The following is a 12,365-nucleotide window of genomic DNA, read 5'->3' on the forward strand; positions in this document are numbered from 1 at the left end:
GCATATTGAGTGCAGCACTTCCACAGCATCATCTTTCAGGATTTGAAATAGCTCAACTGGAATTCCATCACCTCCACTAGCTTTGTTCATAGTGATGCTTTCTAAGGCCCACTTGACTTCACATTCCAGGATGTCTGGCTCTAGCTGAGTGATCACACCATGGTAATTTTAATTAAAGTATAACTATTGTATATTTTTGATGAAAATATAATGTCTATAGTTTTTCTTCTAGAAGTTGGTTTTGGATTTTCCTTAAATTTTGTTTCATATGACTGTGGGGTTTTTTATATTGAATTTCATAAAGTGCTGGAGAGGTGGACAAGGGACTCCTTGTCACTTGAAGTTTCACCAGCTTCAGGGAAGCTTCCTTGTTCCTCAGCATCCTCTGACATCATCTCTCTTCCTTCTCCATCCTGCTGATTTCCCTCACCAGACTGGTTTCCTTTTTTTGAACTTGAACATCTTAAACCAACACTTTTGTGCTGTGCAGGCCTGTGAACTGGCTGTTCCCTTGTCAGCCACACACTTCCCCACAAATGCTCAACTACTGGCTCTCTATTCAAGAATCACCTTTTTGGCAGGTCTGGCCTGAACATGCATAAAAATTAGCACACACACATCTCCTTCTCTTTCTTCCTTCCACCTACTTCCTTTTTCTTTATAATACCTGTAATCATCTAGCATGCTTGTTATAATACCTGTAATCATCTAACATGTGTGTGTGTGTGTGTGTGTGTGTGTGTGCTTAGTTGCTCAGTTGTGTCTGACTCTTTGCAACCCCATGGACTGTAGCCCACCAGGCTCCTCTGTCCATGGGATTTCCCAGGCAAGAATAGTGGAGTGGGTTGCCATTCCCTTCTCCAGGATATCTTCCCAACCCAGGGAGTGAACATGGTTCTCCTGCACTGCTGGCAGATTCTTTACCATCTGAGCCACCAGGAAAGACCCCTAAACGTGATATACAAGTTTTTAACTTGCTTATGTTCTTTCTCCAATCTGGATTTTAGAAGCTTTTGTTTTTCAGCACATCACAATCCCTGCATAGACTATATGGGGAACATTGTTGCAATTCAATTTTCAAGTGCAGGAATTTCTCATTAAAACTGTGAATACATGACATCATGAGGGAAAAGTTAAAAATTGGACAAGTTTGCTTATTGGAGAAGGCGAAAGTGAAGTCGTGTCTGACTCTTTGCAACGCCATAGACTGTAGCCTACCAGGCTCCTCCATCCATGGAATTTTCCAGGCAAGAGTACTGGAGTGGGTTTCCATTTCCTTCTCCAGAGGATCTTCCCAACTCAGGGATTGAACCCAGGTCTCCCACATTGTAGGCAGACACTTTACTGTCTGAGCCACCTATTAGAGAAGGCATGGGGAATTCTCTGAAGGGGATAAGAACCATACATAAAATATTGATTTCTTGATGACCAAATATGAATTGTATTATTTCAACGATCTGAGTAATGCCTTTCTCTGTGAAAATTAGTCATGTTATTTTCCCCTTCCTTACAGTCACCTCTACCACATGAACCCACAGAATGATACAGAAATTTCAGAACTTCCTCTTCTAGGATTTTCAGAGGAATGAGCACTGCAGCCCCACATATTTGGACTTTTCCTCTCCGTGTACCTTATCACTGTGCTTGGAAACCTGCTCATCATCCCGGCCATGTGCTCAGACTCCCACTTCCACACCCCCATGTACTTCTTCCTCTCCGACCTGTCCTTTGTAGACATCTGTTTCATCCCTACCACCATCCCAAAGATGCTACAGAACATAAGGACAGAGAGCAAAGTCATCACCTATGAAGGATGCATCACCCAGATGTATTTTTTTGTAATCTTTGCAGGATGGGACATCTTGCTCTTGACTGTGATGGCCTATGATCAGTACGGGGCCGTCTGTCACCCTCTGCACTACACAGTCATCATGAACCCCCAGCTCTGGGGACTGCGAGTGCTGGTGTCCTGGATTATAAGTCTTCTTCTGCATTCCTTGTTAGAAAGCTTAATGGTGTTGCAACTATCCTTCTGTACAGACTTGCATATCCCTCACTTTTTCAATCAAATGGTACAACTTGCTTGTTCTGACACCTTTCCCAATAACATGGTGATGTGTTTTGCAGCTGTCCTGCTGGGTGCTGGTTCTCTTACTAGTATCCTTTACTCATATTCTCAGAGAGTGTCCTCCATATATGGAATCTCATCAGCTCAGGGAAGGTATAAGGCCCTTCCCACCTGTGCATCTCACCTCTCAGTAGTCTCCTTATTTTATTGTACGAGCTTAGGAGTGTATATGAGCTCTGCTGCTACACACAGTTCCCATTCAAATGCAAAAGCCTCAGTGATGTACACTGTGGTCACACCCATGCTGAACCCCTTCATCTACAGTCTGAGGAACAAAGACAGCAAGAGGGCTCTGAAAATGTTCTTGGGGAGGGCAACTCTAAAAGGACATGTGGTCCTAAGGCTTAAGAAGCGCCCGTGAGGAAAGCCTCAGAGCCAGAAATTGCAGTTTATATCAGATATGGAAGTAAGCAAAACATGCCTCATCAGTTCCTTTTTGGAATTTCCATTTCTTTTATCTCAACTTCTCTATACAATTTATGCAACTCATTTTGTGAAACTTTGCGATCTCTCTTATATTCAAGAATTCTCTTGGAAGATTGGGACCAACAATATACACTGTTGATACTACGTTTATTTTTTACTTTTTTTTTTTGTTTTGTTAAGCATTTGTTTATTATTTCTCACAGGACTGCAGGTTGACTGGACCAAGGTAGGTGGTGAATGGAGGAGGGTGGACCCATAGGATGGAGAGCATTTCACCTGGCCTATTCTTTTGTCAAACATTCTAGTGTGGTTCCTGCTCAGTCTTTGCTTTTTCATGAAGAAAGTGCCTCTTATACTGGTAAGAGGTCAGGATACATCACATCAGAGTTGCTCTTTGCCAGTGGGTGGAGGGTCTGAAGACTCCAGCAGTCTCCTGCTACTGCGTAGAGGGCTTGGAAAGCCTGGGCTTGGGTTGCCTTCTGCCACTGGGTGGAAGATTGGGAGGTATACTATTTGATTTTTAATGTTCCTCTTCTATGTTCTTACAGTGTCCTGTACTAGTATTTATAACACTACATATTAATCACTGACTTTCTCAGGTAGAGACTATACCCCCAAAGTTCAACACAATGCTTAGCATGTCATAGGCACTCAGTAACTGTTTGGGAATTGAATGGATCGTGAAATTTGATATTACACAAAGGAGGTTGATCATAGGAAATCATCATAAATTTTTAAGCTAAATTATGTCACAAGAAGAGCTGCGTTTTAGGAAGATTTTACCATTATTATCTCTACATGAGTGACAAATAACTAACGAGAACTACTGTGTAACACGGGGAATTCTACTCAGTGCTCTGTGGTGACCTAATAGGAAGGAAATCCACAAAAGAGGGGATATGTGTATACATACAGCTGATTCACTTTACAGTATAGCATAAATTAACGTCATAAAGCAACTATATTCTAATAAAGTTTTTTTTTCCTTTGTCATTATCCTACTATCCCAAGGTTATCTTCAACCATGGATCTAAGATATTTGAATTTTCCCATTATCATAAGGTGATATGTGTGCCTGCTAAGTTGCTTCAGTTGTGCACGACTCTGTGGGACCCTATGGACTATAGCCCACCGGGTTCCCCTGTCCATGGGATTCTCCAAGCAAGAATACTGGGGTGGGTTGCCATGACCACCTCCAGGGGATCTTCCCAACCCAGGGCTTGAATCCATGTCTCCTGCATCACACGTGGATTTTTTTACTGCTGAGCCATGGGGGAAGGCCCCAGTGGGGGTGGGGGGGGGAATACTCTTGGCAATCACAGCTACTTACATAAGCTTATAACAGAAAAAAAAATCTGAGACAACTGTTTTCCTTTTGTGAATGTTATTCCTCTATATATCACTTCGTTAACTGCTTTTCCTAATACTCCAGACCTTAGCATACTCCTTGTTATAGTTGTTCATGGGTAATTTTCTACTCTTTTGATTTCTGTTGTTATTCAGATTGATGTCCTCCCTATTTACAACTGACACTGGCAAGAATTGATAATAAAATAGATGTCTCCAAGTGGAAGTTACACAAAAAGACAAAAATGAATAAATAGATTTACATAACATGGCCTTAGAGTAACACTTGACTTTAAATATGATGAGGAAAATATTAATCAAACATTTATTACTACACAAAAGATAGTTGTGTATATGTGTAAGTAAGTGTTTGTCGCTCATTGGTGTCCAACTCTTTGCCACCTCATGGACTGTAGCCACTAGGCTCCTCTGTCTGTGGGATTCTCCAGGCAAGAATACTGGACTGGGTTGCATGCCCTCCTCCAGGGAATCTTCCCAACTCATGATAGAACCCAAGTCTCCTGCATTGGCAGGCAGAATCTTTATCGCTGGTGCAGCCTGAGAAGCCCAATACATATGTGTCTCTATTTGTAGACATTTCTCTTTCAAATAACCATGCTTACACACACACATATGTACATGCACACAGAATCATTTATAATCCAATTTATTCTATTAAAAGAAACCTTACAAGACTGTTGGAAGGTAAACAAATTTTAAAAATGAACATTGCACAGTTAACATGAAGTCCAAGGAAAGTAGAAATTTAAACGCAAAGATTTAAGGTAGAATGGGTGATCTAATTTAATAATTTTAATTACTTTTTATATCTTAACACCTCAAAGGTCTCAAAATCAAAACCATATTTACACTCATGCAGTGTGGGATTCACTCTGTCAGTTAACGGAACCAACTATCTCCAAATTGATTCTAATTTTCTTCTATTAAGCTGGGATTTACTTGGATGGAAAATACTACCTGTAGGAACCTAAGTGAATAAATTGAGAGGCTTAAACTCAGGTTTTTGAACAAAACCTTATTGGATAAGAATATATGATTTGTATTTTGCTGGGGCTTCCCAGGTGTCAGAGTGGTAAAGAATCCATCTGACAGTGCAAGAGATGCAAGAGGAGCAAGTTCAGTCGCTGGGTCAGGAAGGTGCCCTGGAGTAGGAAATGGCAATGCACTCCAGTGCTCTTGCCTGGAAAATCCATGTACACTGAAGCCTAGCAGGCTACAGTCCATGAGGTCCCAAAGAATGGGACACAACTAAGCATGTGTGCATGCTGCTGTAACAAATTATACCATTATAACAACGTATAAATGTTATATATGGCTGTGTATATACAAAGATAGATAAATAGACGGATAGGTAGATAGATAGATGGATAGATCAGTTCAGTTGCTCAGTCATGTCTGACTTTTTGTGATCCCATGGACTGCAGCATGCCAGGCTTCCCTGTCCATCTCCAACTCCCAGAGCTTGCTCAAGCTCATATTCACTGAGTGATGATACCATCCAACCATCTCATCCTCTGTCATCCCCTTCTCCTCTTGCCTTCAATCTTTTCCAACAGCAGGGTCTTTTCTAATGAGTCAGTTCTTCACATCAGGTGGCCAAAGTATTGGAGTTTCAGCTTCAGCATCAGTCCTTCCAATGAGTATTCAGGATTGATTTACCTCAGGATTGACTGGCTGGATCTCCTTGCAGTCTAAAGAATTCTCAAGAGTCTTCTCCAACACATAATTCCAAAAGGATCAATTCTTCAGTGCTCAGCTTCCTTTATAGTCCAACCAACACATCCCTACACAACTACTGGAAAAACCATATCTTTGACTAGACAGACCTTCATCAGCAAGGTAATGTCTTGGCTTTTTAATATGCTGTCTAGATTAGTCATACCTTTCCCTCCAGTGAGCAAGCATCTTTTAATTTCATGGCTACAGTCATCATCCCCAGTATTTTGGAGCCCAAGAAAATAAAGTCTCTCATTGTTTCTGTTGTTTTCCCATCTATTTGCCCTGAAGTGATGTGATCAGATGCCATGATCTTTGTTTTTTGAATGTTGAGTTTTAAGTCAACTTTTTCACTCTCCTTTTTCACTTTCATCAAGAAGCTCTTTAGTTCCTCTTTGCTTTCTGCCATAAGGGTGGTGTCATCTGCATATCTGAAGTTATTGATATGTCTCCCAGCAATCTTGATTCCAGTTTGTGCCGCATCCAGTCCGGCATTTCACATGATGTACTCTGCATATAAGTTAAATAAGCAGGATGACAGTGTACTGCCTTGATGTACTCCTTTCCCAATCTAGAACCAGTCCATTGTTCCAGGTCCAGCTCTAACTGTCGCTTCCTGACCTGCATACAGATTTCTCAAGAGGCAGGTAAGGTGGTCTGGTATTCCCATCTCTTTAAGAAACACAGTTTGTTTTGATCCACACAATCAAAGGCTTTAGTGTAGTTAATGAAGCAGAAATGGATGTTTTTCTGGAACTCTCTTGCTTTTTCGATGATCCAACAGATGTTGGTAATTTGATCTCTGGTTCTTCCTCTGCCTTTTCTAAATCCAACTTGAACACCTGGAAGTTCTCAGTTCACATACGGTTGAAGCATAGCTTAGAGAACTTTGAGCATTACTTTGCTAGCATGCGAGATGAGTGCAGTTGTGCTGTAGTTTGAACATTCTTTGGGATTGGAATGAAAACTGACCTTTTCCAGTCCTGTGGCTACTGCTGAGTTTTCCAAATTTGCTGGCTTACTGAGTGCAGCACTTTCACAGCATCATCTTTCAGGATTTGAAATAGCTCAACTGGAATTCCATCACCTCCACTAGCTTTGTTCGTAGTGATGCTTCCTAAGGGCCACTTGACTTCACACTCCAGGATGCCTGGCTCTAGGTGAGTGATCACACCAACGTGGTTATCTGGGTCATTAAGATCTTTTTTGTATAGTTCTACTGTGTATTCTTGCCACCTCTTCTTAACATCTTCTGTTTCTTTTAGGTCCATACCGTTTCTTTTATTGTGTCCATTTTTGCATGAAATGTTCCCTTAGTATCTCTAATTTTCTTAAAGAGATCCCTAGTCTTTCCCATTCTATTGTTTTCCTCTATTTCTTTTCATTGATCACTTAGGAAGGCTTTCTTATCTCTCCTTGCTGTTCTTTGGAACTCTGCATTCAGATGGGTATATCTTTCTTTCCTTTCCTCTTTTGCTTTAGCTTCTCTTCTATTCTCAGCTATTTTTAAGGCCTCCTCAGATATCCATTTTGCCTTTTTACATTTCTTTTTTTGGGGATGGTTTTGATCACCACCTCATATATAATGTTATGAACCTCTATCCATAGATAGATAGATATAAATAGATAGACAGATAATAACTTGAAATTCTATGCATCCAAAGCTCAAACCAGAATGGGTCTCAGGGGGCTAAAGTCCACATGCTTGCAGTGCTGGGATCCATCTCAATGCTCCAGAAGAGAATGCATTTCCCTCCTAAATGACCTTCTGGTAGCCACCTACTTTCCTTGGTTCGTGGTCCTTTCTCAGTCTTCAAAACCAGCAGCATAACATATTAAATGTTCCTTGACCTCAATTTTCTTATTCTCATTCAGTAGTTGGAGGACCTTGTTATTACATTTCACTAACCTGGATAACCCAGGCTAATCTTTTTATCTTACTATGAAACAAAGTCGTTTTCAGGTGTATGTTATTTGATGACACTGATGAAACTTCAGGTAAAAGGATCAACTACTGAATGCATCACAGTCTTCATAATAAGTGAAATGCTTTTCTTTCAAAATTACATACAAATAGCAGAAGAAGGGATAAATAAAATGTGGTGTATACACACACACACACACACACACATAGTGGAATACAACTCAGCCATTAAAAGGAATGAAATAGTGCCATTTGCAGAGGCGTGGATGGACCTAAAGACTGTCGTATAGAGAGAGATAAGTCAGAAAGAGAAAAACAAATATAATATTGTTGTTATGTGGAATCTAGAAAAATGATATAGATGAATTTGTTTGGAAAGTAGAAACAGACACACAGACATAGAGAACCGACATATAGGGATACTGGGGAGAGAGCGCAGAGGAAGGAGGATAAATTGGGAGATTGAGACAGACATATCTACACTATGTATAAAATAGATAACGAATGAGAACCTACTGTATAGCATAGGGAACTCTACTTGATGCTCTGTGGGACCTAAATGAGACAGAAATCTAAAAAATAGGGGATATATGTATATACATAGCTAATTCATTTTGTTGTACAGCAGTACTTAACACCACACTGTAAAGTGACTCCAATAAAAATTAATTTTAAAAAAGAATAATAAAATATTTACATATACATCTTATGATCTGGGATCAATTTTTTTCTTGCTTTTCATAATTCAAGAACTAACTAGATTTTAATAGTGATGGGGTTATCTGGTTTTTTAATTGTCCTTTTCTTTTAGAGACACATGCTGAAGTTGCTTAAATATTAATAGGTAAAATGATATTATATGTGGGAATTGCTTAAAAATAATCATCTCGTGTGACCAGGAGTAGTGTGGCCAAGTTACAGGCCAGTAACTTGTGAAACCCTTCGATGAGTTGATGAGTGTTCATTATACTCTTCACTACTCTTCACTTCTGTTTATGTGTGAATTTTCCATAATAAAAAAGGTTTTAATGGTCCCAGTGGGAGAAGACACATTCTTCCAACATCTACCCCTGAGGACATAACTGCAATTTTTTCCATTTTGAGTATAGTCCCCATATTCCTGCAGTTATATTGCCCCAAGCTTACAAAAATAAAAAATTTTAATGAGAAGCTTTGAGAATTCAGCTTCTGGAGCTCAATAAACTTTGCCCCTCACCTTCAGTTCACAAATATGAGGGAAAAAAGACATTCTCTCATGCTTCCTAAAACATCACCCTGGCCCAGAGATCCACGTGCTGTTAGTTGCTCAGTCGTGTTCGACGCTTTGTGACCCCATGGACTGTAGCCCATCAGGCTCCTCTGTCCGTGGGATTCTCCAGGCAAGAATACTGGAGGGGGTTGCCATTCCCTTCTCCAGGTGCCTGGCGCCATCTCGCTCATGTTAGAGGCACGACTGCTCGCTACATGATTCACTTTCCTGGGATGAGTCCATCAGATTGGAAATAACACACAGCATCCTCAGGAAATAGAAGAGAGGAATTTCCCCAGGAGCACTGTCAGGAGCAAGAAAATTGGGCAAATCTATAGATTAAAAATGATTCAGAAATGTTCAAGTGCTAACCAAGAAGCAATCCCCAAGTTTAATTACAGCCTCTTCTCTCTCCTCATCTCCCTTGCCTTCTGCTCATTCCCACATTATTCTACAACCCTCTCCTAACTCATCAGGAACCATCTCTCTCCTAGTTTTCTCTTGGGCTACACTGGTCGCCCCCTAACATTTTACCCATGCCCAGTCTCCTCCTGCTCACCTTACTGTAACTTGCACATCAGAGGGGCCACACTCTTCATTAACTTGTGCATGTCGGCGAGCACACACAGCCACGTTCAGTTGTCTCTGATGTACATGAATGACAGCACTCTCATCCCATTTGTCTCCAGGGAGATGAAATGAGACTGTTCAGAAGAGATTAGCATGATTTCTGTACCTGGTAAGTTTAATAAATATTAACTGCTATTTATATCATTTCTTGAGTGCCTTCAATGAGCCAGACTGTTAGTCTGTGTATGTCATATGTGCTAGTCACTCAGTCGTGTCTGACTCTTTGCAACCCCATGGACTGTAGCCCACCCCTTTCCTCTGTCTATGGAACTCTCCAGGCAAAAATACTAGAGTGAGTAGCCATTCCCTTTTCCAGGGGATCTTCCCAATCTAAGAGTCAAACCTGGGTCTCCCATGTTGCAGGCAGATTCTTTACTGCCTGAGCCACCAGGGAAGCTCTATTTTTGTACAATTTCAAATAGGATTTTTTTTTTCTCTATTATGCATCTGTTTATTGCTGGAAATGGGAAAGAAAATGATATATTTTTATATTTCAATCTAGTTTCACCAGAATGACTTCTTAGTTGTAATAGCTTTGCAATTGATTTTAGGTAGCCAGTTGATCATTTGAAAATGTGATCAATTTACTTTTACCCAAGATGTGACCCTATAATTGCTTTTTTATTCTTTGGTCATATTAATTTGAAATTTCAGAACAGAATTGGGTAGTGGCAATGAGATGCTTACTTTTCTTCTGTATGGTCTTCATGTAGATTTCTCAAATATTTTCATGTGCAGGTTGATATAAGCTGATGACCAAGGAAACTATTTTCATAGTAAGGAAACCTATTTAATTTCCTCAGAACTCCTTTCAAGCAGTATCTTTAGCATTCAATTAGACTATCCAATTTTTTGGATTTTTTTTCTACTTATTTGCTCTACTGTAATAAATACATTACCAATATGAAATGCTGGTTGCTTTCTAGGGTTAAATGTTACCTGGGCATAGTATTTGGCTTGCATGATAAACTACTAAATATTTTTATATTTTATTGCTATTTTCTTTGAGTTTTTTAAATAATATGCTAATTAGAGATTAGTCTCTGGTTTTTCTCATACCACTACTATTGCAGAAGGCATGTTGTATCATGATTAAAATAGCTCTAGAAAATACATTGGAACACTTATTTTCATGTGCCTCCAGATAATTTTTATGTATTTCAAACAGATTGTGAGATTTCAAAAGTAGCAATTTTTTTCTGGGAAAAATTGATAACTCAATGCCTTATTTCATGATTGCCCATTATACATGTTAATCAAATGAGTAGAAAATACCATGCCATTATCATAGCTTTTGGAAATTATACACAGACCCATGCTTTTTTAATTAGCATTTAAAGTAATAATTTAAATAAAATTAATAATAATTAATGGTGTTGATTGATTAATTATGAATTAATGATAATTAAATAAATGACTAATAATTTAAATAAATAATTATTTTATTATAAAGCATTTAGTAATAAAGTACAAATTAATTCAAAGGCATTTGAGAAGCCTGGGTGACCAAGGGTCAAGGTAGTCAAACAAATGAGATCTTCTTTGGGTGCAAAATTAGTTTTCATGCGAAACTTTTCCAGCTACTGGTGGCAACACAGGAGAAGATAACGGCATTAGGAGACCTCAAACTGACAGGCAACAGAGAAGAGACCATTAAGCAAAAGCATCATCTCATCAATATATTGAGTTCAAGATAAAAGTGACCACATTTCTAAGATGCCTGTTGATCACTGATTTAATCTTGCTTCTGCTTCTCTCTTGGCAGACACTCCTTCACATGCAACCAGGAAGCCACTCACAGCTTCCAGTATTTATCCTCCTGGGACTTTCTGAGAAGCCAGAGATTCAGTCTGTTCTCTTTGGGCTCTTCCTCTCTTTGTACCTGGTCACCGTCTTTGGGAACCTGCTCATCATCCTGGCCATCATCACAGACTCCCACCTCCACACCCCCATGTACCTCTTTCTCTCCAACCTGTCATTGTCTGACATCTGTTTCATCTCCACCACCATCCCAAAGATGCTCCTGAACATCCAAACCCAGAGCAAAGCCATTACCTACGCAGGCTGCATCACCCAGATGTATTTTTTCACAGTTTTCGGACTTTTGGACAACTTACTCCTGACCGTGATGGCCTATGACCGCTTCGTGGCCATCTGCCACCCCCTGCACTACACGGTCATCATGAACCTGTGGCTCTGTGCCCAGTTGCTCCTCCTGACCTGGCTCATCAGCATTCTGGGGGCCCTTCCTGAGAGTTTAACCATGTCCTGGCTCTCTTTCTGCCCCATAGTTGAAATTCAGCACTACTTCTGTGAACTCCCTGAGGTCCTCAAGCTTGCCTGCTCTGACACCTTCATCAATAACGTCGTATTGTATCTTGTGACAGGTGTTCTGGGCTTTTTTCCTCTCACTGGCATCCTTCTCTCTTATTCTCGAATTGTTTGTTCTGTACTGAGGATCTCAACGACAGAAGGAAAGTACAAAGCATTTTCCACTTGTGGGTCTCACCTCTCGGTGGTCTCCTTGTTCTACGGAACCTGCCTTGGGGTCTACCTCAGCTCCACATGGACACATGACTCTCAGACAGGGGCGTTTGCCTCTGTCCTGTACACCGTGGTCACCCCCATGCTCAATCCTTTCATCTACAGCCTGAGGAACAGAGACATGAAAAGAGCTCTGAGAAAGCTTCTCTGCAACACGTTGTCTCCCCAGTGACAACAATGACCTGGAGCCTGGACACGTGTGATCAAGAGCAATGGATCAGAACACTTAAGAGTGTGGACTCTCAATTTTTCAATGCACTTGGTTCTGAGGTTGGAATGAATCTGTTGAAAGAGGTAAGGGTGGAGAAGCAAGCTAACTGTCCATCCTCAGGATGCTGGGAACAAGTGTAGACTAGAGATGCAGAGGTATGTGTTTTCAG

General features: G+C 40.4%; 1 protein-coding gene and 1 pseudogene across 1 annotated transcript; both read left to right on the forward strand.

The window, feature by feature from the left end:
• Nucleotides 1,527-2,489, forward strand: LOC102191690 (annotated as a pseudogene).
• Nucleotides 11,219-12,157, forward strand: LOC102191414 (olfactory receptor 7A17-like). Its single transcript, XM_018051699.1, has one exon. The coding sequence runs from the start codon at nucleotides 11,219-11,221 to the stop codon at nucleotides 12,155-12,157; it is 939 nt and encodes a 312-aa protein (XP_017907188.1).

Source organism: Capra hircus, chromosome 7, assembly GCF_001704415.2.
Source record: "Capra hircus breed San Clemente chromosome 7, ASM170441v1, whole genome shotgun sequence".
Taxonomy (NCBI): Eukaryota; Metazoa; Chordata; class Mammalia; order Artiodactyla; family Bovidae; genus Capra; species Capra hircus.

Excerpts from the sequence above, each read along its gene's own strand:
- LOC102191414 (XM_018051699.1), top strand. The coding sequence starts at position 11,219 with ATGCAACCAGGAAGCCACTCACAGCTTCCAGTATTTATCCTCCTGGGA.